The sequence below is a fragment of the Malania oleifera genome, chromosome 9 (assembly GCF_029873635.1).
Source record: "Malania oleifera isolate guangnan ecotype guangnan chromosome 9, ASM2987363v1, whole genome shotgun sequence".
In the NCBI taxonomy this organism is placed as follows: domain Eukaryota; kingdom Viridiplantae; phylum Streptophyta; class Magnoliopsida; order Santalales; family Ximeniaceae; genus Malania; species Malania oleifera.
In genome coordinates, this window is record NC_080425.1 from 26671749 (window position 1) to 26691709 (window position 19961).

A 19961-nucleotide genomic window follows, 5' to 3' on the forward strand; every position below is an offset into this window, starting at 1 on the left:
TTTTGAAACGCTAGCAGGAAACATTCACCTCACACCCATAGCTGTTCACCTTCTCCATATTTTGTATGATATATGTTTACAAAACATAAGTTAAAAAGACAGTCCGATGCACAAAGCTCCCGCATATGCGGGGTCTGAGAAAAGGACGGACCACAATGGATCTATAGTACACAATCTTACCTTATATTTTTACAAAAGGCTTTTTTCACGCCTCAAACCCGTGACCTTCAAGTCACACGGCAACAACCTTACCGCTGCACCTAATCTCCCCTTCATGCTTACAAAACACAAGTAAATAGCAAAATTGTTCCCACTATAATTTATGAACTCAGCATCCACAACATTTCCTTGATCATGTGCACGCAAATTTCCCATGTCATAGAGATAATCCTAACCACAAGCCCACGAAAGTTTCCTATAGAACTCACTCAGACAAATGTTTCCTCACCAGTAGATATAATCATGCTAGACTTGCCAAAATTTGTTTCATTACAGTTCTACAATCTTTGGGCGCTTTTTTGACTGATGATTTCTCGATAATCCATCATCACCAGACCTTAATCTTTCTACTTTAACAGCAGAGCAGTCTTTGATATGATCAACTTCGTCCTCACTGCTGTCATTACCATTATTCACATCATCTTCATCGTCACTGCCATCACTGTCTCCATCATCACTGCTATCATCTGATTCAGCTCTGCTACTAGCTGCACCAGGAATTATTGGTTGAGAACCAGCAATTGCAGCTTCAGCAGCAACTACAGCCTCGGGGGTATGGAGGTCCGCAACGCCCAGCATCAAATTCTGTAAATTCAGTGCACCAACAATCAATTGATAGAAATCCATTGCCCACTACCCGGTCCAAGGGGAAAACAATACTGACCATTTCAATGTATTCAGGTTCACTCCCTGTAAGTACCTCAATATTATAATGCTCACTAGAATTGTCCTGCACATGAATACATGTAAACTTGAACTAAAACAAAAAAAAAAAAAATAGGAACTGATGAATTTTTTATAAATAACAGAGATCTCCCCTGACATTTCATAATTACATTGACACCACTTCATCTCAGAAGTTACAGCAACACCCCTGAGGTTCAGTACTATTTTTGCATAAAACAGTTATAGCAAAACCCAATATACATATTTAACCCTCGCAGCCTCGCTAAGAAGGCCATCGAAGGGTCCATAATTGCTCTCAAACTCATCAGGTGTCCAAAATATTCAGTAGAAAATCATGCAAAATGGAAAATTCATTTTTTTACAGAAAAAAGTGAGAAAGTCACCTCTTTGGTGCTTTAGAGGCACGCCTGGCACTGCTGGCCAGCAACTCAATACCACAAGCACCAAGCCAGTGCTACCCAGGCCAAAGTTTGCCCTTCTTTTAGATAATAAAACAAGTCAATTAAAAAGAAAACATAACTACAATTAAATGAGGATCAGAAATCCTCCAAGAAAAAAGTGCAAAAAAAAAAAAAATGTTTGCCCTTCTTTTTTGATAACCTTGCACTTTTCCTATGCAGCCCATTCAAAAAAATAGCTCATAATCTGTTCTATTCATACTTTACATACAAAATACCTCATTAATTTAATTGTAAAAACAATATTTTTAATGGATTTCGACTTAAATGCATGCAATTCAGCAATAGGCTTTCAAAATTATACAATTTTAAATGATCCAGCTTCATGCACACGCTAAAATAAGCATGATGTGGTCCAAATGGATGTATATAAATTCACCTCATTTGCTAATTTCTCCACCACTTAGCAAACATGCATCACGATACACTGCATAAGCAACAGATCATAGCTTTGTACAAAAAAATGAATAAAAAATAAAATCGTGACACAATGGCATGTTGCCAAGTAACTTCTGAGATATGCTGGTGGTCACACACACTACCATACTGTGCATCTTCTTGTAATTGAAAATAATCTCCTTTTAGTTCAACAAACATGTAGAAACCACCATCCATTGAACAGCAAATAACATGTAAATTCATGATTTAACATATAATTTTATGTTTGATTTGAAAGCTCAAGCAACCTTGTGTTATTTCGTTTTGCTGAAGTAAAAGAAATATAGAAATAAGTGCATAAGTGCTATTTTGTTGTTCCATCAACAGCAATTAATGAAATTATTTGCAAAGGGGATGACACTGTAGCTTTTGAAACAAGAAGGGGTGTCTATGTAATTATGTGAAAGCTCAGGGATTTTTACTAAGTTTACTCAAAGATCAATACATACCTTTGCCTCAAGCACCAGCTTTTTGTTAGCTTCTGATATCATTCCTAAAAAATCCTTCACTTTTCCTACAACTAAAAGCAATAAAAGGATAGGAAAATCATTATATCTTCCCACTTGATCAGCACTTCCTAGTTTTATTACTTTAACCAATAAAATTAACTGCCAAACCTAGAATTAGTCTTAGAAAACAAAAAAAAAAAAGAATATTAAATCTGCCTAAACTCTAAATCTAAATCAAAGATGAAATGAAAAGGCCATGGACAGTCATATCATATACATGCAATAAACTATGAACTGAAAATTTGATATAAATATTAAATTTATCTGACAGCTCATCTCCAAATGAACCTGGCTGTAGTTGCTTCCACCATCCTTTTGAAATGTGACAAGGTTTGAGTATTTAAGCATCTTTATAGAAGATATTTTGCACGCCCCTTAGTTAGAAAACCCAACACTAGATGGTCCAGTAAGCATGTGGTGAATATTACTTTAAAAATACACACACACAAATACAAACAAATGATGGCACCAACAAATAAGTAAATAAATTATCAGCTTATAGCTACATCTTTCCTTTTTATTTACTTCCATATCACTCATTAACCATTCTCCAAACGTTAAAGAATATTAACAAAACATAAATACAAGTCAAAAATCTGGAAATTGTTCAACGATAGAGGATCCACGACTAGATGGCCTTCCTCTGTTGATTTTTTAATATTATTGTAATTTAAAATATTTTTCATTACTTATACTCTGGTGTCTTTGATTTTTATTTTTTTTCCCCCATTTAAATGCCTATTGAGAATGCACAACAAAAAATGAGAAGTGTATCCTCTTTCCAAACTCCTTCCATATCCTATTCTAAATTCTAAATCTTAGGCCTCTCATGATTAAAGTGTGATGTTCCTCTAGACCCTAGAGGACAAATTATCTTCTACTAAGTTATAAGATATATAAGAATATAATTGCTAATAAATATTTTTAAAAAGATGCTTATTGAAGTTTTTTTTTACTCTTTTTCTCTTTTAAACACTAAAACCTAGTCGTCCAAACCTCAAATACAATTTTCTTTAACTTCTCTTTTTCTTTGAGCTGTAATACTTTAAACATTTATTCTAAAAGGCAGTGTAGTGATAACATAACAGATTACAAAATTTCGTAAGACAGAAAAACAATCAACACTAAATGAAAATAATTTTTAATAAAATATTTATTTACCTTCTTTAATCCTCTAAGTGGGATTTTGAAATTGGCTTTAATATGTTTATTCTGTCAGTTTATTCTTTCTCTGATCCCTTGATATGAGCATTTTTATGCATATCGTGCATAACTCATTTTTCCCCCTGTACAGTGCCTTTTTGTTGCTATTATTTTTAAAAAAATATTCAATATTGAATCAACAATTTCATATGGATGGAGTGTCTCAAAATATTGGGAAAAAAATGAACACACATAGGTATTAAAATTAGTTTCCTTAATATATTTAACATTATTTATTCTCTATAATCATGTTTATATTTTTAATATAAAAAATTTTAGAATAGAATTTTTATTATAAAAAATTTATCTTATCCTGAAATAAAGTTAATTTACTCATCATATTGCAAATATAATGTGAAAAACATAAAACATTGGACACTAACTTTTGTGTTCGTCTATTATTCTTCACCTCCCCCACTCCCCCAAAAAATGCCAAATCCATTAACACTCATAATGCCCACCCTCCTCTATCCACTCGTTGCTCGCCTCTCTCTCTCTCTCTCTCTCTCTCAATTCCAAAGTCTCTATATTGGCGGCAACTACAGGCAGTCAATGGCAACTGCCAGCATTTCCTTTTCATGGATCAGCAATTGTGGATCCTTCAATCTGCAAATTTCTTCTCTGCAGTGCAAAAGGGTTGTTGGGAGCTAGGATCCGCAACTACAACATTTAACAATTTAAATGTTGTCTAATTAACACATTAATCAAAATTTTTAATTAAAATTTCAAAATGTAATTAATTTTAGTATTAAAAATTAATACTTGAAATTTTAATTAAAACATCGATTAATATGATAATTACACAACATTTTTTAACTGTTAACTGATATTTAAATCAAAAAACACTCAAATGTCAAGTAACATTACTATTAATTAACTTATTAACTATAACATAATTAAAATGTTAACTAAAAATATTAATAAAAATTATGTTTACTGACATAAATGAGCAATCAAATATAATTTTTTATGTACTATAATATATTAATTATATGTTGAAAGTTAATAATATAATTATACAAATTTATACAGCTATCCAAGTATTAATTAGAAATATTCAAACTGTTATTTCATTTGTTAGTTAGACAATGTTTAAAATATTAATTAGAATTTTAATTGATCTGTTAATTAAAAATATTTAAATTTTAATTGTATATTAATTAACATAAATAATAATTAAATTTAAGTTTTTCATTATAATATATTAATTATATGTTGGAATTTTAAAATATTATTATAATAAATTCAATAGTACTTTTTATAAAAGTGACTATCCAAACACTACTTATTCTATATAAGTATTTGCAATTAGCACTTATTTTAAGTACTGAAATTGGAACCATTTATGAATATAGACAACCAAATAGTCTTATAACAATCAGTACTTTTTGAATTCAGTAAATATTATCAGCACTTTCCAGATAAGTACATTTTTAGAGAGGAAATTTTCTACAATTAGTTCCAAATGATCCTGAAACAACTAACAGTCTGACATGGCAGCTTGTCCAGGGCTTAACCATTACAAGAGGGCTTAACCATCACAACTTGTACCGCTCCTTAGTCATAAAGTCATTCTCCTTTATTATATTTTCTTTCATTTGAGGTTATATTGTAATATGCAAAAAGTTTGAGGGACGACCGTAGTACAAATCCTCAAAAAGAGTTTATGTTTGCTAGTACTGAGATGAACATGGCCCAAAACACACCTTTAACAAGATACATGTGTGGAAACCATGGAGTTAGACTCCATCAAACAAGTTTAGCCATCTTTAGGGCAAGCAACGCCTCCTTCACCTTTTCCTATATCTTCATTTGTATTTTGCTCCCACTTGACCTGTCAAACACTCAAATAGCCCATTGGCTCAGCCCACCTCATTACCCCAAGAAGACAAATTCAAGAGACCTTGATGAGAGATGAGCCATTCAGAATGACAAACTCAAAAGCATAATGAGAGATGAGCTATCCAAAATACATATAGCAAAAAAGTTGGTTGGTGGTTAACTTAAGGTTTTCATCTCAGATACACAAAGAGAATCATGAATAACCCTAGTCTTCCTCAAACAAGATCAAGATATCAGAGTAACATTCAGGGGCTAGGGAGTGGTGACAATGCATGCTTACCACAATATAAGGGGAAAAAATTAGGAGGCTGTCTCAAAGACATCCTCATATGGATACACTATACACAGGAAGAAAGTCCCACCCAGTCAAATGCAAAAGGAATAAGGAGAGAAAACTAGAAAGGAATATAATAGGTTTTCCCATTCCTATATAGGCTAGCTACAGAAATTGTGCTCATTGTTTAAATGAAGGGATTTGGATAGCCACAATGGGCTGTGCTAGAAAACACCATTTCTATACCACTGACAGTAGCACATTGCTAGCTCTATGGTTTTAAATAGCATTCACAACTGTTGTGTAATGGTTTTTTGGATTCCATATACTGTTAGACACCACAAAATGGTGGGAAGACAATTCACAGCTGTGGTGTTGTATTGCACTGCTATTGTAATGTAATTACACAATATATAGACTTTTAGTTTCTTCTCATTTTAATTTTTTTCCCCTTTCATAAATCATTTGTGTGAAGAGAGGGGGAAGAAGATAATAATGAGGATATCAAAAAATAGAGATACTAAATTTTTTTTTTAATATTCACAATAGATACATTAATTAACAATCTGATATAAACACTGTTTTGTTAAAAAAAATATTTATTTTGATCATTAACAATCTGATGTAAACATTATTTTGTTAAAAAAGTATTCACTTTGATAATACTTGTAATTTCATATTTCTAAACTATATTTTCAACTTCTACCTTCTTTTATTCTCTAGCTTTTGTCATGCTCAAGTTGCTAGTACTTCATGTATTTCATGATAAATTTTATGATTATATATTTCAATTTTTAAGGTTAACTCATAGTTCTACTCATGCAAGTTTGTTGGTTGAAATTTATTAGATTTTTATTACTTAACAAATAAATTAATATAACATATTTAATGTATTTTTTTTTATTAATTAATTTTTCACAAATTATTATTTAAAAAAAAATTGAAATTATATATATATATAATTTTTCTATCATTGCAGTTTAAATTTATTGCCCTTACGAAACAATGTTAGTAAGTTGAACTATAGGAGCCAAAATGCACTAGAACTCTTTTTAAGAAGGGTTAAGAACTTAAAACATACAAATATACCAATACCAATATACAAAAGAATATGTGTGCTTGAAAAAAATTCACAGCCGTTACACCCACTTCCTATTATGTAACATCCACTACTCTCACTTCCCATTATACCTGTTACCTTCTGCAATGCTGTCCATGCATTGCTAAAAGTACTAGCTCATTGATTTTAGTACTCAATACATTCAGTGGAAGAGCCTTCCTCTCAACATTTACCACAAACTCCCTTCAAACTCAAATGACAGTTCAACTTGAATTTCATGACAAACAATGACAAGAAGAAACAAACCTAAGAAAATGAAAAAGAAAGACCCTAACAACTAAAGGCTCTAAGCAAAGACAAAAGAAAAGAAAAGGAACAAAAAATAAATACCTCCAGATTGAAAGGGAGATTAATTGGCTAGAAAGATGTGGAACAAGTTTGAAGTGCACTGGACTTTGCAAGATTCATAGAATAATTGAGGTTGAAGAGCTCAAATAGAAAGAAAAGTTGAATTCGCACCCTAAAGAATAATTCCCTAGGACTTAGGAGCAATGAATAGTTGGTATGGAAAGTGTACCAATATCAATAGTGGTCGTATAGCCAAGCCAACCAAGTCTAGACATGTGGGCCATGAACCTGACACCCTCTCAAGGTATGAAAGGGAATCAAATATGCATTGTTACTACTGTATGCCAACTGAACTACCAAAACATGTCCCATCATACATCAGTATCTAACATACCAAAAGATTCAACTAAGGGGAAAGCTTGTTCCTCTCACCCTCAGACCTCAACCTGTTTAGGTTGGGAATGAGAATGAGAGCAAATGATGGGAACAGTTAAAATTGACTAAATCAACAAATCCAAATGGGTATAGAACCAACCAAAGCACATGAGTAGTTACAATCCTTAGGCAATACTTGCTATTTCCCCAGCAAAGTTCAAGACAACCCAGATGAGATCCTCAATTAGAACCTAACTCCGGCGCATAAGCTGAAGAAATGCCAGCTAGACCCTGGTACAGCTCTATAACCAACAAGAGTTGAAAGCTAAGCAGTCATTATGTCAATCAAACATAATATCTAGTTATGAATCCAATCCATGCTAGTTGCACATTTTATTTAGTAAAAAGGGAGATTCTCCTTTGGTGTCTTTTAACCAAAAAATGCAAAATTTATCCCTATAATTACTTGTAATCATCCCAAAATGCCCTTATGTCAATTTTATCCCTATAATTACTCATAATTATCCCAAAACACACCTGTAACTAATCATAACTGTCCCAAAACGCCCTTACTAATCATAACTACTCTTCTAATCAAACCAAAAACCCCTTCAACTCTTATTTGATTTTTCTACAATCACTTCCTCAAAAAATATATATAATTAAAAATAATAATATTCTTTAACTCTTCTCTAATACTATAAAGGGGATTCACCTTTAATGTCTTTCTTCAAGAATGTCAAATTTATTCTTATAACTACCCATAACCCAAAACACCCATATAATTACCCATAAGTATCCTAAAATGCCCTTATATTTATGTCAAATATATCTCCATAACTACTCAAAATTATCCTAAAACACCCTTGTTTCTACCCATAACTATCCCAAAACATCCTTAAATATTTTTAAAAAAATTAACATAAAAATTAAAAATTAAAATATTATTCAACTCTTGGCTACTTTCTATATAATTTTTTAAAAATTTTAAAAAAAAATAGCATGCCCACGTGTCACAAGCGAAGCTTGTTCAGGCCATTATGTTTGCCTATGACCGCTTGTCTCGTGTGTTTGGGATTGGTTTCCATCATGTAAATACTAGTATATGGTTATTTCCCAGTATTTATTTCATTGCATGTCAAATAAGGTAGTATGACTCCTCGATCACTTTGATGTTTCCGAGTGTCAGAGTGAGAATAACCTAGAAAGCTCTTTAAGGGAGGGCGAGTGTTCATCAGTCATTGAAAAACTCACTAACTTTTATCAACGTGTTTAGCCTACTTGCCTCCCTCGCTAAGCACACAATGTTAATGGAAATGTTGTTAATAAATTACGTTTGCTTCAATGTTTACTGCTTGCTTGCCACGGCTTTCATGAATTGATTACTATTTCTGCTGCTATTTGAATGAATGCTAATGAAAGCGTTTCGTGAATGAATGTTGGTAAACGATAGGCTGACTAGTTAAGCAAGAGTGCTTTAACTAGCGTCGCATGGCCCTTTCACAATGGTGTGAAAATAGTCGGACCGTGACACCATGGCTAGTTTTATCTGAAACTGCAAAACCACAAGTATATATGGAAAAATTGCATGATAAACAAGTAGGCCATAGAGACTCCAAACTACCTTTAATCCTCCAATTTAGACACTTATTTTATTGACTTAGTCATGGGAGCATTGTTGCTGGAGCCCTTTTCAGCCGATTATCTAGCTCTTTTTTGCAAGTTCACCAAATTCAAGGTCTGTCAATTGACAATCCAAGCTTAGCAAGCAATCCAAGATACCCAAAAGTTTAAGAAACGTTAACATTTTACCAAGTACCAAAATTCTATCCCTGATAGTAATACAGCTCCGCATATGCATACTTCTGTAAATCAGAAAATTTCAATACCCATTTGATATATAGGAGTCAATGACATATGTTTTTTCTTTATCTAATGATGCATCCTCATTAAAACAAAGTGGATACAAAATAATGTTTTATTGAAAGTGAAAGTTGCAGAATAGGATGAGAAATAACAACCTTGGCTAGTAGCAACCGGAGTGGTAATAGGCTGTCCTTCTGGATGTGGCTTCTTCTTGTTTTGAGACAATGACTCAGTTTCACATACAAAAAGTGCGGATTCTGCACATTCAGACACAAAAACAGGATGGATTTCAATATAGTTAGCATCGGAGAAAAAGGAAGTGAATTTGAAGAATTGATGCTGACAGCCAGAGGACCGAGAGAGAGAGAGAGAGAGAGAGCAACCTAAAGGCGAGGAAGAAGGGTTCTTGTGCTCCAAGTGCAGAAGATCTTTGCTCGTGTTCCCCATCCCCGTCAGTTCGCTGTATAGAGTGCACATTGTTAATGACGAAAAGGAGCTCATAGAAGTCGACGGGTGTATCGGAAAAATACCTTTTAAGGATGAGATGAGAATGCTCTCCAAGACAATCACGCTGCGACTGCGTCCCCTCCAAACTGGTGACCGCTGAGAACGGGACTTTGGCTCTTCCACGTGAACCAACCGATTAGGGCTTGACCTAATTTTCTGAACCTCTGATTATTTTCCCTTCCCGGTTCTGTTTTAGTTTTCATTTTTATTTTTGTGTCAATTAGGTGGTTTTTTCTATATTTACCCGGTATTATTCTTCCTTTTCTTTTTTTTTTTTTTGGCAGACGGGGAGAAAAAATTTTCCTTCTCATATTAAAAAATATTAGAAAAATAAAAATATAAAAAAATATTTTTTATGATTGATTGAAAATAAAATATATGAAAAATTAATTTTACTCACTGTTAAAATTTATTTTTTCTTAATTTTTAATCATATTAGTTACATGCATGCAATACATGCCCCACTAATTAGGGTAGCTAGATATTAGATTTGATAATTTAAAATATATACGTTCAAGCCTTGGACTGGAACATCTTACAAAATAAATACTTTTTTAGAAAAACGCTTCATAAGTACTAATGTTAATAAGCAGTGTTTAATTACACTTAAACGAGTACTTATTTTAAAAAGAATTTTTGGAAACTATAATTTAAAAAATATATTTTTTTTAGAAAAATTTATTCCAAAAAAAAAGTAATTATCGTTAAAAATACTTATAATAAGTAATTTCATACTATTTATAGATAAGTAATTTTTTAGATAAATACTTTTTTCAGAAAAATTCTTTTTTATATATGATTCGATATGATTCCTAAAAGACTTTACTATACACAATTATAATACAATTAAAAAAATAAATATGTATATCAACATATACAATATATAATTGGTTTAAAAAACTTATTGTCTTCGTTTTTTTTTCCCCCTTTTTATTCGTTTAAAATACAAAAGAGTCTCCTTCATTAGGCCAAAGAACCTTTTACAAAGCATAAGAATTTTACCCTTATCACATGTCCACTTCTAATATTGGAAGAGATACATTCAACTTTAGGAAGCCAAGCCACAAGGCTTTTCACTTTACAAGGGTAGGAGGGTCATCTTGGTCTACAGCCTTAACCTACTTTTCATAGAAAGAGACTATTTCCTTAGATTCAAATCCATGACTAACCGATCACAAAGGAACAATCTTACCATTGATCCAAGACTCGTGACCAACCTTTTTGCTTTTTATGCAAAGAGTTTAATTTTTTTTCTGAGTCCACCTACTCAAATGTTGGAGCCAAGGAGCCAGGATTTACTAGGATTGATGTAGTGATTTCAATAAAAAATAATTAAATTTAAATTTAAAATCAAAATAAAAATTTTAATTAATTAATTAATATAATAATATACTAATATAATATAATATTATAATATTATAAAATATATATATATATATATATATATATATATATAAGATTTCAACCTGAAGCTTCAGGATTTCAACCATTCAGGGAACTCCCCCCCATCAGGCCAACTCTCTCTCTCTCTACTTTCTCTCTCCTCAACCATTATCTCTCTCTTCTCAAAATTTTCCCCAATTCTCGGCTAATTGAAGAACGAAAAATACTACTAGGTTCTATTCTCAACCGCCAATATTTTAACTAGAGTGGATTCATGATTAGGGCGTCATAGGTACCACTCATGGGATAAGGTAAACTATTTCTCTTTCCTCAATTTTTTCTCAAATATTTAGCCAAATTGACGATCGGACACCACCACGGGATCCTAACTTCGATTCTTGTCATTTTAATCAGAGCAGATTTTTATTTGGGTTTCGTAGGCACCACTCCAAGGTTAGGATAAGGATAATTAGTTATTGGGAATGTGTGGGCCTAAGAAATAATAAAATAATTATAATTCTAGGGTTGAGTTGATTGAATTTGGGAAATGTGATTTTAAGGTTTTGAGCTCCAAAATGCCACTGGCTTGGGTTTTAGGATTTTCGCAGGAATTCTCTCAAAAATGCGTAAAGGGACAGATTATGTCAGGTATTTTCAGAAAATTCACCGATTAATTCGTAGTATTTAATTACAGAAATGATATATATAATTTTTCATAATATTCAAGCATATGAGAATTATGATTATGAGTTATTATATTTTTGGGAAACCGGGTGTTTGAGTTGAGTAAACCCTAAAAGTTGATTTAATATTATTTCTCAACAAAATATATTTTCCCCAGGTAGTTTACGGTATTCCGAAATTATAATTGAAACCGTGTGGCATGAGAATAATATGTTTTATTGTATAATTGAATCAGAATATTTTTATTGTATTATATGGTGAAATGATATTGATTTTATGGAAATGTGATTTATACAGACATGACATTTTTATATTGAAAAATGAAAAAACGATTTTTATACTGAGATTACATGTGAAATCGTGATTTTATACAAGAATGTGACTTAATACTAAGTATGAATTTTATACTAAATTATGAATATATATACGGAGTTGTGATTTAATATTGAGTTATGTTTGTATACAAAGAATGTGGTTATGCCGAATTGTGAAAATAAGACATGTTACTGTTTTATTTATAAACAACATTATATGCTATTATACGATGAAAGTTGTGATATTATACTGGTTTCTTGATTGGTTGGGAATCCTATAGTATTTGTGTTGTGAAGTTTGTACTAATGGCGGTGGGTGAGGTATGCTCAGTACAGAAATTGTGCTATGAAGTTTGTACTGATGCCGGTGGGGGAGGTATGCTCAAAACGGAAATTTATGTTAAGAAGTTTGTACTGATGTCAATGGGGAAGGTATGCTCAGTACGGAAATTTACATTAAGAAAGTTTTGTAATTTACAATGATGCGTCATGCAAAGGGCTTAGGTGTGTTCTGATGCAGCGAGGGAGAGTTGTAGCATATGCTTCATGGCAGCTCAAAGAATATGAAAAGAATTACTCTGCCCATGATCTGGAGTTAGCAGCGGTGGTTTACGAGTTGAAAATTTGGAGAAATTATTTGTATGGGGGTAGAAGTGAGATCTTCACAAATCTTAAGAGTCTGAAATACTTTTTCACACAGAAGGAATTAAATATGAGGTAGAGGAGATGGCTAGAGCTGATTAAAGATTATGATTGCGCCATCAGTTACCACCTAGGAAAGCTAACATGATAGCTGATGCTTTGAGCCGAAAATCAATGGGTTTATCAATGTCTGTCGTGGTGAGTCAGCATCCGATCTAGATGGATTCAGAAAAGCTTGGCATGGAACTAGTAGAGGAAGATCACCAGACATTCATTGCTAATCTGGTAATTCAGCCCACCTTACATGAAAGAATTAAAGCTACTCAAATAAAAGACGCAAAATTAGTGAATGTTGACTTTTTGAGTTCGATCTTGTTTTGATAATGACAAAACACTATTATCTCATCTGTGCATTGAGTCTTTTAGCAAGATCATTATTTAGCACGCACGGATGATACGAATACTATGGAAGTCTTGAGAAACTTGAAGCGCATACAACCTAGCATACTCCATGAAATTAAAAGAACAAAAGGATCAAGACACCTCAAATTTTCAGTTGTAATGTGTGTTTAGTCTCACTTGTATTTACATATTTCATAAGATATAGTTGTAAGCTCAAAATGACATATAGATTGACCTTAGGATGCATGTTGTTCTAGACATATTCATATGCATTAACCTAAGTTGAATCGGGCTGAATAACAGGCAGCTCGTCGACAAACCTATTGGCCTCGTCGACGAATTCATATGGCCACTCAGCAATGAAAACTTTGTTCTTGTTGACAAAAAAATACCGAGAGCTCAAAAATCTCATACAGGTCTCTCATCGACGAACTCAGGTTCCCATCAATGAACGAGTGTTGTACACTCGTCAACGAAGGTGTGCTCTTGTCGACGAATGTCATGGCACAGACGGCGGTTCAGCGCGGAGACGTACGTAAAATTCTTGATTAAATTGATCCAATGGCCAAAACTTAACCTAAGGCCAAGAACACCTTTAAATATGACCTTTAAACCCTAGGACATTAGTTTTTGCCTACTTGAGAGTTTTGAAAAAATTTCTAAACTTTTGCATACTTTGCCTACACTCTATCAAGTTTGAACATCTTTTGGGCATTCTCTTAGTTGTTCAAGGGCATTCATGCACACATCTTGCTAAGCACGTTTGATATTGAGGTTTGGTATACAAGGTTTTATATTTGGGCATTTAATCTTCATTATAAACGTTTTTCTGCTCTCATATTTTTATTTAATATTTTATTAAGAGAGCAAGAACCCTAAACTTCATATTTTTGTTTGAAAAAAAAAAAATCTTGTGGGAGAAGTTCATTCTAGGACTTTAAATCTTTGAAGCATTCTTGATATTATTTTTATTCAAAGATTCAATATACTTTTATTTATGCCAAAAGTTATTTAAGAAAACCCTAGATCTCCAACACATATTATTTGAAAAATCAATTTTTGGCAGTATATTGCATTGGGTGTTGATCTTTGAAAAAACTCATCATACATATTTTTTTCTACAAAGATCATATATTTGATTATTACTAAAATTATTACATACATTCATTGAGCTTCAAGTTATATCTTATGAATGTGTTTTACTAATTTTATTGTACTCATTAGCTTGTGAGAAGTATCTAAGTGTTCAGGAATTTCATTCAACTATTGTATTAACGGTTTGGATTATGAATCAGGAAGGAGGAAGTTACGCCTTTTGTAAGCAACAGAGTAGGAGGAAGTTGTGTCTCTTGTAAGCAGTGAGTTTGTAACAGGAAGCTCTACCCAAGTTTAAGGAGCAGATTAGTAAAATCCTTGGGGGTTTTGCCCAAGGCGAGGACGTAAGCTAGGTTTGGCCAAACCTCATTAAAAATTCAATGTCTGCGCTCTCTCTCTCTCTCTCTCTCTCTCTCTCTCTCTCTCTCTATTTAAATTTTTGCACTTATATTCACATTATATCTGCTGTGCATGTTTTAAATATTGGTATATATGAATATCTAAAATACGTAAGAATAATTGGGTAATACTGAATTAATTGAGATATCCATTGATCAAATCAATTTAGTTGCATAATACAGAAATCGGTGTATATCCAAATTTGTGGATGTATGGTTGAGTTTTCAATTAAGGATTGAAATACCAAAATATTTTTAAATACCCAATTCACCCCCCTTTTAGGATTACACCTAAATTAACATTTGGTATCAGAGCCTCATTGCATAGACTTAACCGTTTTGTGTAAAAAGATCACGATGGCTTATGTTTGTGTATCCCCATTCGGTGAGGGACGATCTTATCTTAGTCCTCCAATATTTTGTGGTGAAAACTTTTTTATTTGGAAACTAAAAATGAGTGCTTTAATAAAATTAATGGACTGGAAGGCCTGACATGCAATAGTTAAATGAATTAGTATGCCAATAACTGAAAATGATATACATGCAAATTCAAATGCCATGGATATGCTATATTGTGCTTTAAATTCTAATGTTTTTTATGAAATTATCATATGTACATGTGCGAGAGATATTTGGGAAGAACTTGATAGGAAGTATGGAGAAACCCAGGAGAAAGAAACCAACATTCTAGAAATGTCATGTTCAAATGATCAGGAGGTGGCAAATTGTAAACAAACTAAGTTAGTCGAGGAGAAGGTATATTTATCTCAGCCTATTTCAATTAATCATTCATTTATTGATTCATGTGATGATTTTTGCAATAAACCTTGCGATAAATCTTATGAAAAATCATGTGATGAATCCAGCATTATATTGTGTAATGAATTATATGTTAAATCATATGTTGATAATTATAATAATGAATCACGCAATGTCTCTTGTGACAATATTGCTATTGATGAGTGCAATAATTCAAATGATGGATAGTATGACAATTCTTGTAATGAATCATGTGTGGAATCATCTGTTGATAATTTTGTTAATAATGCGTGCAATGATTTATGTGATGTTTACTGTAATAAATTTTATGTTGAATCATGTGTTGAATTGTATAATGAAAGCATGTCTTCATATGGAGATTTAGAAAAAGCCTTAGTTAAAATGCATAAGCTTATAGTTAGGATATCTAAGAAGAAAATGTGTTTGAAAAATGAAAATGAAAGGATAGCTAAACAATTAGAGGAATTAAAAGATTATCATGTTATTCTAGAAAAGAAGAAAATCATGAAGATTTGAAGATCACTTGTTTAGATAGAAAAAGTAGATGAACATCCTAAAACAATTTCTAGGATTACAAGTGAAAATAGTTCAAATAAACCCTTAGAAGTTAAAAGAAATTATATTTCCCAAAAGGGTTCGGATCTATCTCAAAAATCCCATAGCCATGCCTCATTAAGCAAGAAGAGAAGGAATAAGCATACTTTCTCACGAATATACAACACTTGCTTATTTCGTAAAATGAAAGGGCATACCCGATATAAGTGTCCATTTAAAGGTGTCCGAGACAAAGACAAGAAAATGACATGGGTAATCAATGAAGGCTACAATTGGAATTACATGATCATTTATTTCCATTTTGTTCTTAGGACTAGTTATAAGGTAGGTGATGACTAAAAGTTTATAAATGGTTTGTGTCTAAAAAGTCAAAAATTAGTACATGTGTTTACTATACAAAATTTTAAATACTAAGAATGTTGGAAAATCAAGCCAATATGACTTCTTTTAAGTAATATTCAATCCGAACTTAATACATATACATACATACATATATATATATACAAACATACATATATATATATATATATATATGTATTAAGCTCGGATTGGATATTGCTATTCTAAAAAAGAAGAAAATCATGAAGATTTTGAAGATCACTTGTTTAGATAGAAAAATAGATGAACATTCTGAAACAATTTCTAAGATTACAAGTGAAATGTTCAAATAAACCCTTAGAAGTTAAAAGAAATTATATTTCCCAAAAGGGTTCGGATCTATCTCAAAAATCCCATAGCCATGCCTCATTAAGCAAGAAGAGAAGGAATAAGCATACTTTCTCACCAATATACAAAACTTGCTTATTTCGTAAAATGAAAGGGCATACCCGATATAAGTGTCCATTTAGAGGTGTCCGAGAAAAAGACAAGAAAATGACATGGGTAATCAATGAAGGCTGCAATTGGAATTACATGATCATTTATTTCCATTTTGTTCTTAGGACTAGTTATAAGGTAGGTGATGACTAAAAGTTTATAAATGGTTTGTGTCTAAAAAGTCAAAAATTAGTACATGTGTTTACTATACAAAATTTTAAATACTAAGAATGTTGGAAAATCAAGCCAATATGACTTCTTTTAAGTAATATCCAATCTAAACTTAATACATATACATACATACATACATACATACATATACATATATATATATATATATATATATCATAATAATTGGATAAAATATAAAAATATGGGTTAAAGCTTGCAAATGTTGATTTGTTCAAAGTAAAAGGTTGTAAGCTTAACTAGATAAATCATCAAGAACCTTATACTTCCAAAATGAGTAACATAAATCATAAATTATATCAAGTGCTTATTAAAAGATATCTTGTTATAATCAAATAAGTGGAATTTGTTAACCTTATAGGTCACGCCCGGTTTTGATTATGACAAATACTCATTATATCTAATGAGTGTTTGAGACTTTGTGCATGAACCTTAAAATTGTCAAGATTGAGATGGGCACAAAGCAAGTAAAGACTGAAGACCATTGTATTGTAATATATATAATTCATTCATGTAATTGGTCTGTAATAGTAAGTAGGGATTAGTTTGTAATAAGCTCACACACATCACATGCATGATCTAATAGGTAAGCTCAAACCAACCGTAAACTAAAAGTGACCTTAGAAAGACCTTAGAGATTACCCTTCGGTTGACCGACACCGGATTCTTCCGGTGTCTTTAAAATGGACATAAATGAGGACACACACCATTGCACTTATGAATGTTAGGCACTTGAATATGGTTTGAGTGATTCAAAACAGGACCAAAATGCACACATTGTGCACTTTCAGTCGACCGACCAAGGCAGTTCATTCTGTCCTGGTCGACCAAAACAGGTTTGGGTCAACAGTTGACCAAGGTCCTGGTCGACCGAACCAGTGTAGTTCGAATCCCCCAGTCAACCAAAATTTCCTGAGGTCAACATATTGACCATCTGGTCGATCGAACCAAATTTGTATTGCAACTACCTGGTCGACCGAGGGTCCTTGAGAGAAATCCCAACTATCTGGTCAACCGAACCATTCAGTTCAAAATGACCTGGTCGACCAAACCTTGGTAAAATGGAAAATCGGCCTTTGGACAGGCACTTTTGGTCGATCGAGTCTTCAGTTCAAAAGTGTCCTGGTCGACCGAAATGGTTCTGGTCAACCAAACCTCTCAGGTTGCCCTGATTTTTACCGCAGTTAAACATTTTTAAACAGGGTTAATTAGGGTTAAAATGATCTTAAAAAATATTAATAATACCCTACATGTAGTGACCCGAAGAATAATAGCATTTAAATAATAAAGAGGGAGAAAAAATAGAAATAGGAACAGAAGGAGGCAGTAGACTTCATCGACGAACGCGTTCAAGGAATTGCCAAGACTCGTCGACGAATACAGGGCTTCGTCGATGAGTAGATAAGGAAATTTGTCAACGAATACAGAGCGTCATCAACGAGAAAATACCGAGAGATGGATTCAGGCTGCTCTGAATTTCGTTGATGAATACAGGGTTTCATCGACGAGTTTACTAAAAGATTCATCGACGAAGTGACGTGTCTCATCAATGAATCTGGCCTTATAAATAAAGCAAACTCGGATTTTTATTCATATTTCAGTGCACTCTCTCTCTCCCATGGATCCTCTCCCTTCTCTCTTCGATTCCGACCCCGACAATCACCGGATCGATGATCCGAAGCCACCACGACGCTCCTGGCGAAGTTCTCTGCAAGTCTGCCGGAGCGGATCGTTGGTGAAACGAAGTAGGAAATCATCCCTAAGTTGAGGTAAGACTTTTTAAGACAAATTTGATCTTATGGTAATTATAAGAAATGAAGTACACGTAGAATCATGGTAAATTAGATAATTGTATATAGAAATATATTATATAGTATCAGACCTTGTTGGACCATATAGCAGAGCACGGTGCCGTTGCTACAGATATTATGTTACGTTATGAGTGCAACCACCTATTTCGATAATACGTTGTAGTAGGTTGATCACCTAGGCCCTTGACGTGGACAGACTCCCCATCAGATATGGGTTAAGGTGGGCAGATTAGACTAATGGAGTATAGTGATTTATTCCTGATTGGCCAGTTAAGGTAAATCCCGCCTACGGGCCGCACAACCCTATCATAAGGGGTTAAATCATGACATACAGTTACCCACAGGGAACATTTTCAGTTACTATTACGTATATACGTGTTTACAGGAACAGGGAATAACTTAAGTACACTAGAAGTATTTTGAATAGAAACCTACAACACTGTTATGTTAAGCAACATGAAAAAAGGGTGGTGTATTTTATTACTTATACTATATTTACATATTCAGTTATACATGTTTACATGGAAATAGTTTTTCATAATACTGTAGCTTATTTGCCACACACTAGTAATAGCATATTTTGTCATACTGAGCGTTGGCTCATCCCAATGTTGAAACATTTTTTTCAGGTGATCCAAGTAGGCGAGCAGATCAGGCTCGTAGATAGAAGGGCTTTAGTGGTGCCCTATCAGAGAGTGAGTATGTTTTGGGAGTGTTTTTGTATATCCCAACATGGTTAAGGGTATTTTGGAAATAGTGATATGTGTATATTTTGGAAAACATGTAGCACTCTGGTATTGTATAGTATGGTATTATATATATATATATATATATATATATATATATATATATATATATTTACATATGGATATGTTTTTCAGTTTCTGCTTCTTGCTGCATAGGTTATGGTATCAGAGCATGTTAAATATCATGGTTTAAAAAAAAAAACACCCAGTTCATTAAGCAGGTTGTTACACTACATGTCTTAATGGCTATAATTCTTCCAATGTCTATATATAGCCCATCATTTGCTAAGATTAGCAAGAGATTAGTAGATTTGATTAGGGAGAAATTCTCTAAAAATCCCAAAACCCATAATACTCATC

At 32.8% G+C, this 19961-nt stretch overlaps 1 protein-coding gene across 1 annotated transcript; it reads right to left on the bottom strand.

Moving 5' to 3' along the window:
• On the bottom strand, positions 1-9999 carry LOC131163979 (uncharacterized). Its single transcript, XM_058120847.1, has 6 exons — positions 9810-9999; positions 9663-9739; positions 9435-9536; positions 2252-2322; positions 884-949; positions 1-804 (listed from the first exon to the last, which is right to left on the bottom strand). The coding sequence occupies exons 2-6, from the start codon at positions 9724-9726 to the stop codon at positions 490-492; spliced, it is 618 nt and encodes a 205-aa protein (XP_057976830.1). The 5' UTR covers positions 9727-9739; positions 9810-9999; the 3' UTR covers positions 1-489.
• Positions 10000-19961: the final 9962 nt, after the last annotated feature.

Coding starts and splice junctions, on each gene's coding strand:
- LOC131163979 (XM_058120847.1), bottom strand. CDS start 9,726: ATGGGGAACACGAGCAAAGATCTTCTGCACTTGGAGCACAAGAACCCT. Junction 9,537..9,662: donor CCCTTCTTCCTCGCCTTTAG/GTTGCTCTCTCT, acceptor CTGAATGTGCAG/AATCCGCACTTTTTGTATGT. Junction 805..883: donor AACCTGAATACATTGAAATG/GTCAGTATTGTT, acceptor CTGAATTTACAG/AATTTGATGCTGGGCGTTGC.